The sequence below is a fragment of the Takifugu rubripes genome, chromosome 22 (genome assembly GCF_901000725.2).
Source record: "Takifugu rubripes chromosome 22, fTakRub1.2, whole genome shotgun sequence".
In the NCBI taxonomy this organism is placed as follows: Eukaryota; Metazoa; Chordata; class Actinopteri; order Tetraodontiformes; family Tetraodontidae; genus Takifugu; species Takifugu rubripes.
The window spans coordinates 3176111-3196559 of record NC_042306.1 but is presented as its reverse complement, the minus strand read 5'-3'; the positions used below and the strand labels follow the sequence as shown (position 1 = coordinate 3196559).

At 46.2% G+C, this 20449-nt stretch overlaps 1 protein-coding gene across 16 annotated transcripts in view; it reads right to left on the bottom strand.

Moving 5' to 3' along the window:
• piezo2b (piezo-type mechanosensitive ion channel component 2b) overlaps positions 1-20449 on the bottom strand; it is a 47500-nt gene that overhangs the window by 15892 nt on the left and 11159 nt on the right. For 9 of the 16 annotated variants that reach the window (XR_003887100.1, XR_003887098.1, XR_003887099.1 and 6 more), the window contains 32 exons: positions 20015-20177; positions 19605-19890; positions 19026-19239; positions 17322-17496; positions 15808-15927; positions 15310-15345; positions 14751-14868; positions 13983-14158; positions 13303-13533; positions 12789-12906; positions 12233-12426; positions 11714-11862; positions 11460-11633; positions 8962-9248; positions 8161-8321; positions 7884-8060; positions 7682-7804; positions 7360-7560; positions 7054-7258; positions 6862-6963; positions 6601-6766; positions 4477-4720; positions 3910-4021; positions 3673-3826; positions 3444-3533; positions 2669-2796; positions 2391-2459; positions 1157-1260; positions 919-1017; positions 481-601; positions 321-401; positions 61-227 (listed from right to left, as the gene is read on the bottom strand). Coding sequence is in view for 13 of the 16 variants with exons in the window: in XM_029831707.1 (XP_029687567.1) it covers positions 61-227; positions 321-401; positions 481-601; positions 919-1017; positions 1157-1260; positions 2391-2459; positions 2669-2796; positions 3444-3533; positions 3673-3826; positions 3910-4021; positions 4477-4720; positions 6601-6766; positions 6862-6963; positions 7054-7258; positions 7360-7560; positions 7682-7804; positions 7884-8060; positions 8161-8321; positions 8962-9248; positions 11460-11633; positions 11714-11862; positions 12233-12426; positions 12789-12906; positions 13303-13533; positions 13983-14158; positions 14751-14868; positions 15310-15345; positions 15808-15927; positions 17322-17496; positions 19026-19239; positions 19605-19890; positions 20015-20177 (4945 nt within the window). In the remaining 3 variants the exon portion in view is untranslated. Of the gene's footprint in view, positions 1-60; positions 228-320; positions 402-480; positions 602-918; positions 1018-1156; positions 1261-2390; positions 2460-2668; positions 2797-3443; positions 3534-3672; positions 3827-3909; positions 4022-4476; positions 4721-6600; positions 6767-6861; positions 6964-7053; positions 7259-7359; positions 7561-7681; positions 7805-7883; positions 8061-8160; positions 8322-8961; positions 9249-11459; positions 11634-11713; positions 11863-12232; positions 12427-12788; positions 12907-13302; positions 13534-13982; positions 14159-14750; positions 14869-15309; positions 15346-15552; positions 15619-15807; positions 15928-17321; positions 17497-19025; positions 19240-19604; positions 19891-20014; positions 20178-20449 lie in introns of those variants that run through there. The other 7 variants (XM_029831710.1, XM_029831714.1, XM_029831715.1 and 4 more) reach the window with 7 other exon arrangements.

The window sequence follows — 20449 nt, the reverse complement described above, 5'->3', positions numbered from 1 at the left end:
TTTCAGCAGTTATTAACAAGCGGACCTAATGGAGCTTCCATGTTTCCAGTCCGCTGGTACCTTCTTGACCTCTCTGGTCAGCATGCAGCGCTCTATTCGCAGCACAGTGGAGATGTCGATATACTCCCGACACATGTCATTCATCCACTTGGTGAAGCTGTCCACTGTGGTCTGAAAAAGCTCCCAGGTGAACTTTATAATGTTGAAGACTCGCTTGATGATGTTGTCTTTGGACAATTGGACGGAGGACAGAAAAGGAGCCGGTGACTGCGAGTTTCCGGTGTTAGTTTGACATATCCTTCTGTTTTAACCCTACTCACCAGGACCGCCGGACTTCTTGTTCTCCTCTCCTTTCCCTTGAGTATCTGAGAGCTCTCCGACCTCTATGGTCGCATGACCTGCTGAACAGGTACAAAAACAGAAGGCACCCGCGGTCAAACAGTGGTCAGAATTAGCGTTCCAACATTCCACCTTGCTCACCGTCTCTTTTGGTTCTATGGCGTCGAACTCCCCTCGTGTATTTTTTCCAAAATTTGCGTTTCTCTCTGCCTCGCGCCCTCAGGGCGGCTTTGGGGTCTGTGATCCAGGCGTGATACAAAAACTGGAGAGGAAGGCGCCAGTATAAATATGACATGAAGTTCAGGAAGGAAAAATGACTACAAGCAAAAGCGAGAATAGAAGAGAAAGATTCAAGCAGTTGTCACGATAAAAAGCAAAGAAGAACTCTGAAGATGGGTCAAAACTGAGCCCCGTTTACAGTTTATAAACACGCAACCATCACACAAATGAGGCCGAAACCACTGCAAAAACACAACCAGGAGCAAAACAAAGTTCATGCAGATGAGATCTGTTAGTTTCAGAGCATGAGCTGAGGAGGCAGAGCGGCACTAATTATGACTTAAATGGACAGAGTTTCACCTTTCCTGCTTTGATTAAGTACTGCAGAATAGATTTAGGCAGCTTAATGATAGACTTGGGCAAAGCCAGAAGAGCAGAGACAAACTTTCCAATAGCCCGCTAGAAGGACAACAAAGCGAGAGAGGGTTAGTCGAAAATGAGTCTACGACATCAGCGACTGACTTTGTTAGCAAAGAGAAATTCAATTAATTCAGGAGCTGGGACAGAGACGGATCCGGAAGCTTGGCTTCAACTTCACCTGGAATGCCGACTTCTTTGGCGAGTCGTCGTCTTTTTTCTCCTCATCCTCCTCTTCCTCCTCACTGTCAGTTTCAAATAAGTAATAGTCTCCGCTTCTAACCACTGAGGGGAGCGTAAAGAGGCACGTTTAATAAAAACAGTAGACGTACACGCACCAAAGGAAGCTGCCGTTTTTACATTAAGCTTTGAAAAGAGGAAAACTCAAAACACTTACCTTCAAAATAAGCAATTCAAAACAAATGAACTCTAAAATCGACTCTCTAGTAAGTTTGACTTTTAGAAACCAACTCTGAACGAGAGGATGAGATGGTAAAAGCAGAAAGCGTTCGACATTTAGCAGCTCTAAGAAGGAAACTCAAGGGAAACCGTCCACGGCACTGAAGACTTTGCCATACCAAGCGATGTTACCTTCAAGCTATTTGACAGAGCCAGTGACTCCTGGCTGGATTAGTAACGTGTCAGAAGCAATAGGATTAACAAGGCTGACTTATGTCCTTGAACAGAACCACAGTGAGCAGTTTAGGTGAGGGTGGATGCTGGCAAATAAAGATGAAACACCAAATGACAGAGATACGATGATTAAACGGAGGTGCAAATGTCGTCTGGGGGCAGAGAACAGCGTAAGACCCTACCAAACAGGCAGCCACTGTTTACGTTTGTTGTGTATTTATGCGATAAGAGACGTGCGCCGGAGGTTCAATCTTTCTTTTATTGACTCGTGGCTCACACCTGTTTGGTTGTCATGTCCACGTACAAAGAATGAATCAACCCTCGATCCTTTTATTCCAGTACTGAGAATAAAGGCAGGTTCACATTCATGTCTTTGCGTGACAGTGTTTAACAACAGAGCGATTCCATACTGCAGGCTCCCAAGATCAGTCCGGTGTTCAAATTTATGTTTTCAGCAGTGTCAAGTACCAACCTCCAGCCATTAGTGATTTTCTCTTTCTTCATCACCTCATCTTGTCTATTTAAGGCAGCCCTGCTCTGCAATCATGCCGACGGTTCTATACCATCTTCCTGTATTTCTCCTCACGCTGTTTGTGCCGTCTTTACATACGTGGGGCCTTAAATAGAGACAGAAAAGGACTAAAGACTGGATGGAGCGCCACTACTGTGTCGGTGCCTTCAGAGCCCTGGGTCAGTATTGGAATCCTCAACGTTCTGGTCAAGGACACAAGGGCCAATGAGAGTGGAGGAAGAGAAAAAGGAGGGTTGGAGCATCAACCTACTGGAAGCATGGTCAACCCACGGCCTCCACCACTGCTTTTTTTTGGTCTTGGCTTTCGCTCGATGCGCTCCTAAAATTTCACAAATACAGCAATGCAAAATTGGATAAGAAAATGTATTTGTGGCTAAACTCCAAGGAATATCTTCACTTCAGTTGTTTTTTTAAGAAATTATTAGTCACACAACAGCACAGCTTATGGTACTATCTTAAGCTAACCCAAACACACTTCCACCCCCTCGAGCGCTACCATGTAACACCGTCTCCAACCTGCCCTCATACCATCATCGTCATCATCATCGTCCTCAGGCTGGATGAGGGTCTGTCCATCTCCAGACTCCTGTGCTATGCTCAGCATCTTCTCTTTGCCCCTCTTAAACTTTTGCTGCCTCACCTTAATGCGCTCCATCCTGATTAGATCAAAGAGAAAGCAAAAAGAGTGTATCGACAAAGAGGAACTTCACCAACGACCCATGAGACTGCACGTGGAAATTAGTGCATGTCGTAGCAGAGTGCTTGTTAGAGTAAGTGAGTAGATATTATCGGAGTGAGTAACTCCTGAGATCACCATAAGTGCATGACATCACGGAGACGTTTTTTTTACCATATTCTGGTCAGGCCTGATATAACGTTTGACATAATACATCACTTAAATGCACAATAATAATATGAATATATTATTCATAATAACCAATATCTACATTTGCTGTGGAAACAGCATACGTGGGAACATGTCACAGATTTCCTGTCAAGATTTCAAAATAAAAGCCCCGTTAAGAAATAAATGGTTTCTATCTACTGACACTCTAAATGCCCATTTAATTGAAATGGACACAGGAACGGTTGACTCCAGCTTAAAAGGGAAGAGTAATTAAGGATATCATAGCTGCCATTAGCATGTGCTTAAAGCTAAATTACAAAAAAAACAAACAAACACACCAATCTTGTTTTATAATTTAGATCTATAGAAGTAGCATCTTTTCCAATGTCAGAGACAAATGGATGCCGTTAAAATGAAAGGGTCTTGGATCAAATAAATCAGATATTCAAGGCTCACTGTCTCTTCAGCTGCTCCACAGATTTACGCTCTTCCTCCAGTCTGGCTCTCACCGCCTTCACTATAGTGGCCTGGAAAAGCTCAGCTCCTCTGCAACACACAACGGCATCAGCATAAATCTGTGCAGCAAACCCACCAAGCGGAGGGACCGTCACCAAAGCGGCCCTCCTTCAAACAAGGAGCAGCTTTACTTCTTTTCCTTTCACCCCTTCTTCTTCCCGCTCCCTACCTGGATGCCAGAATCTGGGACGCTCTGATGTCGGCCACCACGTGGAGAAAATAGTAACTCATGAAGACTCGTCTCTGCAGCAGCAGGAAGGCGAAACAGATGCTGTCCCAGATGATGCCGGCCTCATTTCTCGGCAGATCGCAGATTTGTTCGGCTGCAACGCCAGTGGCGATCAGACACAGTCGATCTGATCCATTTCATCCATTTACTTCACTTCAAAAAAGGTAAAATACTCACACGTTTGCATGTTGTTGATGTTGTAACCTTTGATGGTGCAGGCCAGGCTGAACAGCTGAATCAACCAGCAGTGGTTCACCATCAGAGAGTTGATGTAACCACAAGCCAGAATCTAAAGAAAAAACACCCACTTGTCATTGTGGCACGTACACAATATCTTATGTTACACATTTATTTGTACGTCTTTGTCAACGACCGTTTAAGCAAATGATCTATAGGTGGCAGTATTACAATATATATGTGTCTGTGTACTTACTACATAATACCAAAATCTGCATTCTACTAGCAAAGTGAGGACATTTTTGAGAAGTGAGGACATGTTGACTGCTCCTCAGAACTTTAAATGACTGTTTGGGGGTTAAAGCATGGATTTAAGGCTGAGGTTAGAATTGGGTTTAGGTTAGCGTGAGGATCGGGGGTTAGTTGGGATGGTCAGGGTTGGGGTAGGAAGCTGGGTAAAGCATGATGACTATGGAATTCCTCACAAAGATAGCAGTACAGGGAGGCGTGTGTGTGTTTTATAGATAGATATATAAACTAAAAACAAACAAACCCAGCCAAACTTACAGACAAAATGTTCTTCATGGTGATGACAAAGATGTTGTAGGCAATCAGAAAGTCCCAGTAGTGCAGGATCTTTTTGATTGGTTTTAGCAACAGTTCGCCACCAAAGAGCAGGAAATAGAAGCAGGCCACCAAGTAGCCCATGCAGAAGATGCTGATACGTGTGGTGCCCGTGATGAAGATGATGGTGAGGACAAACCAGAACAGGTAGCTAAACATGATGACCTTCAGCATGTCGAGGTAGGACCTGCAAGACAGCGGTAAAAACAATAAACCAAATGTCCCGGGGGACGGGCAATAACACTGCCTCAAGACAACATGGAAGCTCCTGTCGGGCATCAGAGCAGCCAAAACAAGCAGGCACGTGGCTCAGCGCTTGTGGCCAACTTCAAGCACATGAAACAAGTCAGTATCAAGTCCAACCCAAGTCCTACACCCTGAGGCTCTACACCAGGGCTGCCCAAATCCAGTCCTCCAGGGCCATAGACGAACCTGGTTTTCTCTCCTACCAGGTAGACATCGCTATCCCCTGAGCTCCCACGTTCCTTGGAGGAAGCATCCTCTGTCTTCAGGTTGCTGAACCTTAAGGTGACCATAAGGACACCAAGTCACGGCTTTATCAGGAGGGCGCTGGTTGATATTTAATTGTATATTCGCTGTTCATTATTTTAGTTCCGCTTTAGAACAGAAAGTCTGTCCAATGAAGGTGACCCGTCGAACATGGCGTTAATCAGCCGTTAAATTCAGCTGCAGAGGTCAGATGGAGCCCTGATGAGGCGTTGATAGGCTGGGAGAGCAAGTGTCCGTCTTCATCAGGGGGAGAAAATACCTTTTCCATACTTAAAAGCTATTTATTGAGTTAGAGTACAGGGCAAAAGCGTCTGTGTCACAAAGTGATGGACAGAGTGTTTTTGTAGATTATGGATTTCTTCTCCACCCCGTATCCGTAATCCGATCCTGGAGGGAAACGATGGAATAAGTGCAGGGCTGCCGTGGCGTGGACAGACAGGCTGTAGGGCTGTATACGTTTTTTTTTTCTGTACTAGGGCTTGTTGATGGACACAGAGTACGTTAATAAAAGACTTGTCCACTTTGCGCGTCCAAACAGTGAAACGTGAAGAGCACATAATCCATTTCTGTGGACAGGTCAGGATGCTCTCGCCGTCTTGCTTGCTTATTTTCTATTTCCCTTCCTTTCAAAACCTCATGGTTTGTGTTATTTCCTGCCCAACATCTGCCTCGATTTGTACCTTCAGCGCAAGTTCTGAGCTGCGTCCACACATTTTTTTAACCGTCACATCGCCACATAAATTTGAACGGCTGCTTTGTGAGATCAAGATTGCTGGGCTCCACAAATAAAGATCGCTTCCTTTGTCTTTATTCCCGTCACCAGGGCCAGTTGAGTGAAGCTCCGTTTTACTGAAAAAAGCCTGAGTCACACATGAAACCCAATAAAGAGTCGTATGACTAAGAACACAAACTGAATTTTAGTCAAAATGACTAAATAAATAAATAAATAAATAAATAACTGCTTTGGTTGACAGGAAATGGACAGATGGACAGGCAACAATAACACATGCGATAGGTCAAACGTCTCAGTTGATGCAGCAACAGTCACTCAGTTACATAAAACCTGGGCGAACATCTGGAAATTATCCGAAAACACCACAAAACATATCAGGAACTCCCAGGATTTTGCCCCCCTGAAGAATTCAAAGAAATAAAACCAGGCCCAGAAGAAACAACGGTTTCCTACAAAGTCGCCTCCGTGTCCGGACTGTTGTCGGCAGCAACAGAATGAGAACGGCTACTTCAGGACCGACGGTTGAGAAATGTGTCCGACACCTGGACGAGGATTCGGACTCGCATCGTGAATCACGACAGCGGATCACGTTTACCCGAATAAACAGGAAGGATTCACACCAAAACAGCATCACTGCCTACATTTGCGGTATTCCTGTCTTTATACAACCTCTGAAAGACACATGAGAGACGAGGACACTCAGTCGGGGACAGCAGGGGGAAAGACAGATGGTTTCAAAGAAGCCATCTTTGCCAGGCTAGAACGGGGGGGGACCTAAGGACTAGCTGACTCCCTCATGACGGCACAATCGGAGCCAAGTGTACCTGCAGTGGATGAAGTCGGGGACGGGGTTATGCACGCTGAAGGAGGCCGCGTCCAGGTCTCTACAGATTTCCACGTTGTCTCCAGCCATCAGCCGAACGGCCGCCTTGTTCTCGTCGTCAAAGACCTGCCTCTGGAGCGAGGCGCACAGCAGCAGCATGAAGTCGTCTGGAAAGGACGAGGAGAAACTCTCGCAAAAGCCGCCCAACAACCACACCGGCAGCGACCAGACAAATGCCAAACATTTCACAGATGCCACCTACAGATGAGGAATGACGAGTCGGGTTTGGTTTTGAAGTCGGGAACGTACAGCCACTTCACCACGTTGGAATCTGTCGTAGAGTTGGGAAACCTCCAGGGGTAATCTGAAATGAAAATCATGCACGTTACGGCTGCACACGCGCAGCCACACACAATAACTGACCCCGGGTTGACCAAAATGGGACGTCACCCACCTTTACAGGCTGCTGGTGGGATCCCGATGCAGACGAAGTACTGCACGGTCAGCATGCACGCCAGGAACAGGCAATATTTGGGCCAGATCTCCGCTATGGCTTTCCTCCGGCGCTTATACATAACTGCAATCAAGGCGAAGGCGTGAAGCATAGCATAGAAATCCATACGCTGGCCGATCACATTGACCCCCAACAACAGGCAGGTCTGTGGGGGGGGGGAGGGACACACACGAGTGGAGCACGCATGAAGAGGCTTTTTACCAGACGATGGATGAAGATTTAATTTGGGGTTTTTTTGCGTTCTACCTCAAGTCCAAACTTGTAAAAGAAGTAGTTGATGAAGTATTTAATGCAGCTGACGATGCCGTCGTCCAGGTGCTGGTGCGTGATGTTGTGGAAAATGATCCTGGAAGCAGGAGGCGACAGTTTGTTCCTCACTCTGTAGTATTTCTGATGGCGGTAGATGGTCACCTCGAACGCCAGCAGAGCGAGCATCAACAGATTGTTCTGCACAGAGAGAATCCAGTCTTAACACTTATTATTCAACATTCTGTAAAACTAACCATACCACCTAGCAGGAATATTTATATTTAAATAAAAAAGAAGGCATCTGGTGATCTCTGCTCACCCTGAGGTAATCCAGCAGGTCGTTAGACTTCCTCAGGCCCACCCAGTGTGCTGGTTCCACAGGTTCTTTATACAAAATAGACTCCTTCATTTCAGTCAGCTGCTCACTTGAGTTATTTCCTGGCTGTGGACAGAAAGCACTTGTTAAAAAGAATTCTGCTGTGGAATCACCTGCACACAAATATCTGCAAAGAAATATTCACCGGAGAGCAGATTTTGGAGTAAGACAAAGGGTTTATAGATTTAAGCTGGTACAACATTTTGCATATAATGATGATGCACGTCCACACAGTGCACACGCTGGAGGCCAGGGGGCGATAGTGGCTGTAGGGCAAGGCAAAGGCCCAGGACACCAAAAAGACATAATTCAACAGAGACACCTGCAGAGACGGCGACATCAGGAAAACAAAGTGAGAATAAAAACACACTCAGCTGGTTCCTTCAGCGGTGGCGCCGCCACGTTGCTGCGCTTTTTCCTACCTCTTTAATGGAGAACAGGACAATGTAGCAGGACACGATCTTGATGATGTGGATTTCCAGCAGCCACCAGATGAAGAGCTGCAGTTTGTGGAAATACTCCAGGAACTTGAGGAAGAGCACAGTGAGGCGCTCGACCACCAGGTGCCATTTGTTCTTCAGATCTGATTCAAAAAACAGAACCCCAACTGATTCATTCGGGCAGGAAAAGTGGACAAAAATCCATGAAAAATGAAGATTTCCCACTTTCACGGCTCAAAAAGAGTCCTCTGTTGACAATATATTATTAAATACTGCTAATATAATACATCCCACAACAGCTGTATTCTGTATTGTTTAATCACATTTGATTTGAAAAGGTCATTAATGTATCCAACTCCACCCTTAGTCAACCTGACAAATACTTCAGTTGGTTGTAACTCACTTATATACTCACTAACTTATAGAATGATGCCGTTTATTAATACTTATATTGTACGCACCATTAGTTTTAACCAGTGTAACTTCAAACTAGGTACAAAAAATTGCCATTTTGCTATATTTTAGTAACCAAATGAAAAGAATTGTCGATGGAATCCTAATAATCATATTAAAATCTGTAAATCAGACACAATTATGATGCAGACTTTTCCTGCCTCAACCCACTAATCAAATGTCTTCTGGGTTGCTAATAAACTCTTGAACAGACAGAAATGAATGACAGCAGCAGCAACATTTCCAGTGGCGTGCCACTCCTCCACTGGTCCTCTTGACTCGGATACCATCAGAGATCGTAGCGCCATGGTTAGCATTAGCGTTTGTTACCGGAGCTCTGCTCGGTGCTCTGCTCGGTGCTCGGCTCAGGCTCCGTCCCCGCGCTGCAGTGGTAGCTCTCGTCCGTGCTGGACTGCCGCTGCTCAGAGAAGATTCCGGTCTTCTCTCCGATCATGTCGGCAGGTGGGATGACCACCACCAGAGGCTGCTCCTTACACTCTGCCCCCCACTCTTTCTGCTCCTCCCGAGGCTCCTGCTCGTCTCTGGACAGCGTGGCCTCCACCGAACTGGCACTGAGCATGGTGAGATCTGCCAGGCTTCCATCCTGGTGCACCAGCCTGGAGACACATCAGGAATTACACACCCACCCACACACACGCGCGCCTGTGTGTTCCTTACTCATGAGGACTTCTTCCTTTATCAACCCTTCCCTCTGCGGCAGCCTTGATAAAGGCCTCGCCGAATCTTCAACGTCTTCACTCAGAATTGATTCTCTCAATATTAGTATGGAAGGAATGGTGAAATGGGAAGTACCTCAGAACTGACCAGGACCATCTGACTACAGGCCTGCAGAACTAACAGTTTTGGGATCCATGCATGTTTTTGTGAGCAGAAAACATTCCATCTATTGTTTAATTAAGTTCTTTCCTTCCTGCCGCTAACAGAAATATTTGGCAGCTGAAGGATTTTACCACTCCAGCCACTCTTACTTTGTTGGTCATGTTGCTGACGCGGAGGTTTTTCTAACCGTCCCCTCAGTAAGTCTTCCACAAATCATTAGCAGAGACCTATGCTGGGACGATTCCAATGATAAATTAAATTAGACTCAAGGAATGATGAAAAGTCATCTCCAACAGAATTATCTATTCAGCTTTCTTGGCGGGTTTTTTTTTCGTTCTAAATGTCCATAAATGACTCCAAGTCTTCATTTCAAGCATATTTTTTCATACTTAGGTTAGAGACCCTGGAGAGGTGATGGAACAATGGTCTCCTTGTTTCCCAAGTTTACTTTTTCAATAAAACATGTCCTACTCCTCTATTTACTGCACACCTTAGCCTCTAAAGCCTTATAATAAACAGGGCAGCTTATTAAAAACCAACATGTCCTCATAAATATACCATGCACTCAGCCACATCTTTAAAAGGCTCTGATGCAAATGATCTAATGGGAATCATCAGCTCTGCATGGACAGCAGAGCAGCATGTCATCAAGCATTGGAACTTATAAACATTGCACATTCCATTAGCATTCGCTACCATATGAGCCCGCTTGGTTTGGTTTGTGGGATTTTTGTGGGGCAAACTTCTTCTCAGGCAGAGGGGCAAGGTCAAAGGTCGGGTCTGGCTTGCATGAAACGGCCGCATGTCAAGTCAAGCATTTGGTCAACACGTTTCGGCACTTACTTGCTCTGCTGAGTCGGAATTTTTTGCTTGATGCTGGTCAGAACAACGAGGTTACACAACACAACAAGATAAACCAACACAGTCAGGCTGAAGCTGCTGTCATTTGAGTTCAAATGCATTTCAGAATGACTCCAGGAATCATTTTCTGAACTTCGGTCCAGAAAATGAGACAAAAGGGGTTTACTCGGGGTTAACCATGCTCAACTGAAGGTGTAACGCCTCGTTTAAGCTTCCCCAAAACCCTACGCAGACCAGGGCCAAGCTTCACCGTTTCCAGATTCTAGTATGACGTCGTATTGGATTATAACTCGCATTGTCTTTGCCAAGGAGACCAAAATTTGTTCATTATCTAAAGGAAACATATAATCATAAAGTCATATCATCTCTAGGCCCATTTCACGGAATATCTCCTGGGTTTTCCTTATTGCTAGCTCGCGTTGTGATTTGACTCTTCTTTGTACGATGTGCACAATGTCTAATTAAATCTAAAGTCTGTAAATACAATTCATGAATGTTGCCCCTCTTTGCTCGTGTGGACCCATAAATGGCGAACCCAATCTGCGTAGGAACTGGTTCACCCTCCTGAACCACAATGAACCCTTAAGAGCCACATAGAGGGGTCTTAGGACAGAATTTCTGGGCTTAGAGGGAAGAGGAAATAAGGAGAGAGATAAAAGAACCCAAAATATGAAGGCAACAGGCAAAATAATGAAAGTAGGTGGGAAAAAAGAGGTCATGGATGCCAAAGAAATCAAGCAGATACCCACCTATTCATGATCAGATAGACACGCCCACTGACTTTAGCATGGCTGAGAGGAAATGGCAGCAGAGAAGATGGAAGCAGGTCACAGAGAGAAGCAGAGCAGAGATGAGCGACGCGGGAGGTGGATTTGGTGGGAAAAACCAGCACAAACCGGCCACAGAACGGGCTGGAAAACCGAGCTCTCCGTACAACCATTAACGCCCGATTCAGATTCCCTCAGTACAAGATCTTTATAACAGAAGAGTTCACAACTAAAATGAACTTAGAAACACAATGAAAACAGAATCGGATGAGCTTAGCCGATACAAGGGTCACTTGTGAAGGTGAAGATTTTAAATATACATTGCAAAAAACGAACAAAACGGCGCCGGAAGGGTCTCACCTGTAGATAGTGCTCTCCTCTTTGGCCACCAGGGCCTCCAGGTCTGTGAGCTGGAGGAAGCGTTCGTGGAAGTAATGCAGGTGGAGTATGCACACCAACAGGAAGGAAGCGGGGATGAATATCCTGGTGAAAAGCATGGCCAGGCTAAACTTCTCCAGCCCGAGGTCGTTCAAGCTGTAAATATGGAAAATAAAACCGAGAGTGAGGTTAAACAGGAAGTGCGAGGAGCCGAAACCGGGGGGGTGTCAGCTCACCTCTCTATGTCCATGTGTGTTACGTTGGACCAGAAGGGCATGGAGCTCTCAAACTGGCAGGTGTAGATGAGGATAAGGACCATCATGGTGTATATCACCACGGACATCCAGAAGTACTTCAGGACCCTCCGCCACCACTCAAAGTGCACCTAGATAAGACAGTCTGGGTTTGTTGATCAAAGCCTTTTACGAGCGCTGCCATGAATTAAATTAGAACACGCACATGGAGGCGGTCATTATGTGGGTGTTTTATTGTGGAAGGAGATTATAAAACAGAAGGGATCGGGCAATATAAAACTGCTGTACGCGCGCTTTACGACATGCTAAAACTCGTCGCAAGATTAAATTTGGAAGCTTCTGAGGCATAAACACGTACAGAAGCTAAGCAAATATTTACGTGTTTAAATTGATCTCATTTAGCTTCAGGTGGTCCATTTAGGAGGATACTCATTCTGTTATTATTCCAATTATACACGAGCAGAAATGATGCTGTTCTCGTATGAAATGCAGCTTCAGTACCTGATAAAGCGCCACGCAGGAGAGGAACATCATCATGTAGATGATCTTGTACATGACGATTCTTCCCTCGAAGCTGACGAAGAAGAACATCCCGCCACAGATGTAGATCCAGTATTTAACCAGCAGTGCCATCACCATCTTACCCAGGACCTGCATGATGTCTTGCTCCCCTCCCGCCTCCGATTCCTTTTCCTCTATAACACCAAACACTCTTGATTAGGGCAAAAAATAATAACCTAATAATAAAAATAAATACCTGCAAATGCCGTATATCGATATCTGCAGCCATTTGAAACCTTTAAAAAGACTTAAAACCCTCAAATTGCGTCGCCGCCGGCAGCTTTTCCCAGTGTCCCCAAGTTTAACTGTGGCAGATTAAGTCACCATCTGGGAGACGTTTTCGTTTTTCCGATGTTTTATTATTTAAAACATGTCTTCATTGTCTCGGGGACAAATTATCAGAACAACAAATGACTTGATAGTTCCATAGTTAGCTCAGGACTTCCTGGAAGTCCCCTGAGGGAGTGAAAAGACTGGAGAAGAATCCTAAGCTCACCCTTCTTCTGATCCTCCACATAAACATCTAACAGACCGACACTGTCCTCCTTTTGTTTCTCCTGTCTCTCCGTGAGAGTTTGTCTCAGCAGCAGCCAGAAGCTCAGCAGACACAGAACCTACGGGCAGTAAATTAGACGTTAGCGTGCCGAGAAGCGAGAAGACGACCCGCTAAATCATTTGCATTTACTTTAAGTTGCCCAGAAGGTTGTGCGTTAGCCTCCGGCGCCACAAGTCAGATGTGCATTTCTATACTTACACTGGATTCAATTGGGTTGTTTAACATTCTAACGTGCCGCTTAAAGTAAATTACAACCTTTCAAAACAGTTTGACTGAGGCGCTAACCAAATCATTTATTGCAATTGTGCTTCCTGCGGGTCTCTCCGCGTCGTTACGTCATGTCATCAAAGTCTCAACCACGAGAATCACAAACGCGCATTTAAACAGCTAAGGACGCAATAGCTGTGCGGGGTCGCACAAGCCCCGTCAAACTGCCGAGCTGCTGTTTCCAAACCTTGGACGAAAGCGAGTGGAAGGGATTGTTCTTCTTGACAAACAGCCCTGAGATGGGTTCCATGTTCTCAAAGCTCCAGATGTACTGCAGAACTATCAGAAGGTTGCCATAAGCCACCATGAAGGGAGAGGACAGCATGGCGTAACGCCTCCGGTCCCTCACCATCCACAGCATGCAGGACCAGATGAGGAAAACAAACGTCAGCCAGCTGACGTACGTGATGCTCCACGCCTGGAGAGAACACAACACGCGGAATCAGCGACGTCAAGGTGCCTTCGTGCTTTTGATTCTGAGCGGTTTATTCAATTTTATGCAGCTTCTGTGGCACCTAGATGCCACAGACGCTATAAAATAAAATTGAATCATTGTTCCTGCAAACAGGCAAGTGTGAGATGAGCCACTCCAACTCTAATGACGCTTTGGCAGAATCCGACTTGTTCCAACGATTTCATGCATATTTCAGTGCTCGATTCACCAGAACACCCAAGGAATGATGGGAAATGCCAAGCAGTGCTGGAGTACTAGCCACAAACGGCTAATTGGTTGTTGGGCTAACATTTTACAAGAGCTTATTAAAGAACATCAGCATCAATGCTTCATGCCTGAGTAGAGTCACCGCTAGTGACCACCAAGGCCAAGATGATTACCCATAATCCATCGGGAAAGATGAAAGGACTCACCATCATGGCGATGAGAGCACAGATGTAGCTCTGTTTCATGACGAAGTGGAAGATTTTCACCATTGTCCCAACTCCTTTGATTATCCCACTCTCTCCATCCTCCGACTCCTCCTCTCCTCCAGACACCGAATCTTCTGGAGGCAAACGCACCTCGTACACACACTCGTCTCTCTTCCCTGGTTAGACACAGAAACGCGGGTCAGTCGGTGGCTGCTGCCAGTTCTCCCTGAATAAATCGTCATGTTTCTCCAGCCATGAAACAAACAAGCAGCATATCCCGATTTGTTAAACCTTGGGTGGATCCAGCTTTCACATTTCCCATGATGCAACTCAATACATTTTTCTTTGATCCCTCTCAGGAGCCACTTCCTTCAAAGTCAAGCCGCGGGTTTTACTTCTGTTGTTGCTTCACAAGTGTCTCTGGCCAAGTTGAAGATTTCGGCCCGTTTCAACCAAGCCGATTTCATTTCCAATTTGGAACGTCCATCTGTCCTCTGCGTCCTCTTCTCTCCCACCAAATAACTTTATGTCCTCTCCCTCTCCCTCCTGCCCGGCAGGTGCAACCCCAGAATCCACCTATCGATATACATCCACTGTCCCAGGACACGTCTCAGTCTGTCCTCTCTGTCTCCGAGACATCTCACGTGCACTGTCCCTCTGACGCACCTGTTCCTGATCATCACGCTTTTAAAACATCCTGCAGTGCTCCCTGGATATATTTGATTAATTTAGCTTGAGGAGTTGGAGGGAAAAGAGCGGAAGGCTCACCCGTACAGTCACCGTGCGTGTCCCTCTTATACTGGGGGGTGGAGTACAAGTCCAGGCTGACGGGTCCGTTCTCAGTCGTGACAAAGTCAAAGGAGGTTCCATTTGAGGTGGGCACAGCCTGCAGAGGAGCATTTTCATTAAAAAAAACACAACATTTCCATCAACGAGGGACATTTCTATGACGATCACACTGTTGTCCTCATGTCTGTCCCACAAAGACAAACCCCAGTAGCTGTATTTGACTTATAACACAGAATTTAAGCGCTTCACCAGCCACATTTCCCTTTTAGTTACAGCTGATACTCTTGCTTTCTTGTTTGTCTTTGTGGGACAGAACAGGGGATGTTGTCCTTTTCACACTGCACTTTATTTCCTCTTTTCTTTTTTAAATGGGGGACTTTTATGCAGATCGTTAAAGGTATGAAGACAGCACATGAGAATTATAGATCTGAGGCTGTAGTGGGAAAAGCACTTTGCAATAACTATGAATCCAGGATGCATCTGAGGGGACAGGAGGGTAGAAAAAGGTGCACAGGTTTGATCCAGAGCGGGCCCCCACCTCAGTCGTACTGATGCCATCCAGGGTGGAGAGCAGCTGAGAGGAGGAAGAGAGCATACAAGGCAAGGTGGGTTATCGATGAGCTGCTAAAATCAAAGGCCTTCTTGTTCTTTACGGTGGCGGATAAGCAGGAACAAAGCCAAACAGCACTACTCTGGAAATCGAGCCCATCGCTCATCCGTGTCTGCACACCCTAAAAGCTTTTAAACCTCAGGAGGTGGACGGTGGAGACAGACTACAGACCTTTATATGAGAACAAGGTCAAAAAGTGTGTTGGGTTGTTTTTTTTCTGTTTATCCGTCTGTGCGCTTGCACTTTCAGCCAATTTATCTTTTTCCAGGATGAGTCTGTTACAAAGATCACAGCTAAAGTATGAGTTAACACACACACACACACACACACACACACACACATAAATCTAATTCTAGGGTCGAGGCTGTGCTGGTAATTGTTTATTCTGACTGCCTTCAAATGTGACCATTTTGAATCTGGACGTACGTTTTTCTCATCTGTGCCCCGTCGCGACTCCCACCACATCTGCCGCTTCCTGTTGGCCGAGATGGTGGCTTTGTTTTCAACCAAATCTTCCTCCTCGCACACGTCCTCCTCTTTCTCGTCCTGAAAACACAAAACCCCGCGGATGGTTTGAGGGCTGCACGCCACCTGAAGCACTCTAATTCCACTGAACATTGCTTTACCAGGACGGAGCGTAAAACAGCTCCTTGACCTATAGAAGAGGACTAACGCAGTTTTGTCTTCCTTGGCTTTTTTTTTTTTTTTTTTTTAGCATTGATTTTCTGCGTTTTTCCACAAACGCACATGTTAAATCGCTTTTTTTTTTTAATTAAACCATTCCATTCTGAGATTGGTGGCCTTTTATAAATAACTATTTTACAATGTGATGCACTGTTGTTTTTTTAAATTTCTTAAATTAAACACATGCAAATGAATAATTATAACTTATCCCGCTGCAAGAAAAGATGCCAGCAGCAGATTCAGCGTTATTATTAATTATGTTTTATTATTGGCACGCTTTCACCTTAGTGTAAGAATAGGCCGAAAAACCACACACACACTTTGTTGTGGTGGGATCAATTATTCATACATTCCCGCAGGTTTACAAGCTGCTATTGACCTCTCTATAAAAACACTGATCTATAGCTCCATTACAGGGCGGAGGAACCGAGTACATAACTCTGGGAAGATGGTCAGCGGGTCACCAGTTGAGGCACGGGCGACCACAGCCACGACGACTACCTCTCTGGTATTCACACATGCTAAGGAGCAGTGGCGTGATGGCCTGCTCCTTCGCCGTGATGGTAAAAACCCGACGCGGAGAATTGAGCTCAACATTGTTTGTCCCACGCGTGGCTTGAACCGCGATTCGCGCCGCTCTATTATTGATCAACTTTTCATTATTACATAACGCTGATGCGTTCGCCCCATCGAACACCGTCAGAATTAGCCCAGCTCTGGCTGAGATAAAACCTGAGCAGCAGCGGACTGATCCAATCACCGATCGATCGTCCTGGAATCTTCCATCAATAGAGCTCTTTTGATCACGTGGCCGCCTGGCTGCCCATTTAATTCAATCTGTTTTCTATTTCAGCTCTGAAATGAACTCAGGAGTCACGCTGGACGTGTTGTAGGTCCAATCTTTCAAACCAATTTGAGCTAGTTCAGTTTAACGTTTACTGTAAAGTTTACTTAAAGGTTCGGATTTCAGCTCAGATACGAGGAAAACACGTTTTGTAATTCTTCATTGGAGCAGTGGAACTTAACAGATTACAATTGAATAGCAATACAGACATGTGTAGATGAGCAGTAAACACTGGTAAAGCTGCCTTCCCCTAACCTTAAAAGCCCTAAACCCTGATAAACGTCTCATTTTTATCACTCAAGTGTGCAAATCCGATAAATTCATCTCAAAACGAACTGCAGTTCTGATCCTGTGGATTACAGCTATGTTGACCACCTTATATATATACACATATTTTCATTTCTGTCCTCACCGTCAGCTGGTCCAGGGGCTCCTGCAGCCACAGGCGTATGAGCGTAGCGACGGTGTAGTAGAGAATTAGCAGCATGATGGGATTGACAAAGTGGTACCACTTACGATCCGAGTGCACAATAAGCTTCCACGTGTGGGAACAGTTGAGCTGAACAACTGGGGAAAAGCCAAAGACTCTGTGGAGACAGTCAGACAGAGAGATGCGTCGGCATGGAAACACGTTTGGTTTGTGTCACCGGAGCACGTTTCACTAGAGAGACCTTAATAGAACACAAAAGATACTCATTAGAGGATAACATAACAATTGGGCCAATAATTAGCATCATATACTCATGTTAATTTCTTTATTTGTATGAATGATGCATATGTCTGCACATGTCCATATGCATATGACCAATGCAGCTGCACCATATAGTCGTAACTAATTCAGATTAATTTATGTCCAGGCTGGTGCACAGTATGAAAGCAAATTTAATCCTGGACTTTTACCACTACTGGACCATAAATCTCTGACTGTCCTGCAGGAGGGGAGTCTCCCGCTCCACCCTAATGCTGGAATCTGAGACACGCACAGGCTGAGTGATAAAAGAGTGTTTGTGCAACAAAGGATGATTCATTCCTTTTCCGTCGTGCACAATAAAGGTCGGCTACTCCAGAGGAAACGCGCTGACGTATTCCAGCGACAGCCGTCCGGATTTAGAGCTTCTGGTGGCTCCTGAGGCTTTTCTTTCTATGTCATAAGGAGGAGGAGGAGGAGGGAATACCCCCCACCCTCCACCCCCTCGACCCCAGAACACTTCCTGAAATGTTGCTGGCTGTTGGGGGAGGCCCGCTGGTCACGTGACTGGGCACTTCCATTGTAAGGAGGGAAGGCAGGAAGTGGAGATGAAGCCAGATCTCTCAACAGTCTCACTCAACGGTGGCCCACAGCAAGGCCGGGTCACTGTCAGCAGTCACAATATGGGCAAGGGTTGGTGGGGATGGAGGGGGGGGGCGCTGACGTTTGGCAGTAGGTGTGTCTCTGTGCGCAACTTTACAAGGGCCGACAGTTACTGCCATTTACAGGCAGACTGAATCAAAGAGCAACAGTGATAACTGTATATACACTCATGATCAAACATAGATGGGATTTAAATGACTTCCTGGAGACGTCTCATTACTGCTAATGTCCCAACGCTCCGTCTTCATCCCGACCGGCGTGTGACGGGCGTCCATTTATTGTAAAGAGCTCTCTAAAGAGAAGCCCTGGAATTCAGCCATTACATCCTATCTGCCGTTGGATGGAGGAAAGAGACGGGAAGGACGAAGGTTTGTCCAAGGCAGCTTCAGCTATACATAGCTGTAAATAGCTTCCAGCCTGACAGCGCAGCTTTCAAGTTAGAAACCAGGAGATCAATAAATCTCTCCAACTCCGAGGGCACTCAGACAGCAGCTACAGTAAAACAATGGTTACTGTGAGATAATAGCTACAGTCAGAAAATAGCCACAGCGTCACCAACAATGAGGAAACAGTGACCGAACGGTGCGGCGGCGACTAGAGCGGCTGGAGTCAGCTGACGCCAAAACAAAGCCGAGTTTCCATCAGGGCCGCTCGTGAGAAAGAGGACGCAAAGAAAGAAAACTATATTGCACACAAACGCGCTCACGGTCACATGACTGCCAGTTTATGATGCGATGGAAGTGCAGGTTTCCCCGCGCGTCTGACCTGATCAAGCTGTCCTCTGGCGGGATGGACTCCTGAAAGAACTGGAACTGGTAGAGGTAGAGGACAATGATGTGTCCAGCGCTAAAAATGGCCATCAGGACGCACATGCAGCTGAAGATGAGCGTGTCGAAGGTCCGGCAGAGGGACCACCAGGTGCAGAGGAAGAGGAAGATGAAGAAGTACACAGCAGAGGTCAGCGAGGGCAGCATGATACCTGCGAGGACAGAGACAGTGGACATGGACGTTCACTAGCCTGACAAACAGGTGACACCTGCAAAGAAAGAACAAACAACTCCCTCCTGGCTCTAAAAATCCCCTCTTCTCTCTCAAAAAATGCCGAGCTGTCCCATAAAAGAGGACTCCGCCCAGCTGGCTATGAGTTAAAATGGTTGAACTGAGTTTATTTATTTCAACTTAAACCATTATTTGGAACCGGTGCTTTCAAACCGGATTTTCCAGTCTGGAAAAAGTAACTGTGACTTTTCTTTAGACACGTCACAGAAATCGATTAACACGGCGGCAGCGTAAGAATGATGTCAAAAATGTAAAGTTGCCTTTGCGGTGCGGAACGCTGCTCACCTGTCAGGCCCAGCAAGATGGTGACCACCACCTGCCCGGCAGTGGTGATCAGGTTTCCGATTATTTCCTTCACTTTGGAGGCGACTTGCGCCACCAGCCTCAAAATTTTATTCTTAGTGCTCTCCTTCTCCTCCTCCTCCTCCTCCTCCTCGTCTTCCACCGCCACCACCACATCCTCCTCGTTCCTATCCTCCTCCATCTCCTCGTCCTCCTCAGCCTCGTACCCGGCTTCAAAGTCCTCCTCGAGGAGGATGTTGTCGTCCAGACTGAGCTTCTCCTCTTCGTCCTTTAAAGGGAGATCACAGCGACACCTTTTTAGCGGGGACAGATTGACCCGCCCTCCGACGCCCATCAACCCTGCTGTGCTTCAGAAAGACGGACAGAAAGACAGACGTGGATTTAAAACCCACTTGTTCTTCAGCGTCAAAGTCGGCGTTGTACTGGGCCATATCCTCGGGCGGCCTCTTCAGGACCAGGCTGCGACACAGCAGCCAGATTGCCAACCCGGCTACGAACATGCCAATGTCGGGGATGAAGACTCGGATCCCGTTTCCCGCATCGGCTCCAAACACGCTGAGGACACAGGGGAACACGTGAGGAGGACAGGTCATGGAAAACAGAGCCTCATCTCATCCCCTTCAGCTCAGAGGGGACGAAGACACGGGGAACCGGGAGTTCTCAGATAAAAGAGCGGATGTGCGGGGCGAACGTTTGTAGAGACTCGTGGATAAAAGTATTTCCTGCTGCGGCTCCATGTAGAACCAGACCTACCTGGTCTGTTTTTTCCGTGACTCATATGTTCTTTAAGTGTGCTGTCTTGAATTCTTCGGCTTTTATTTGCGGCA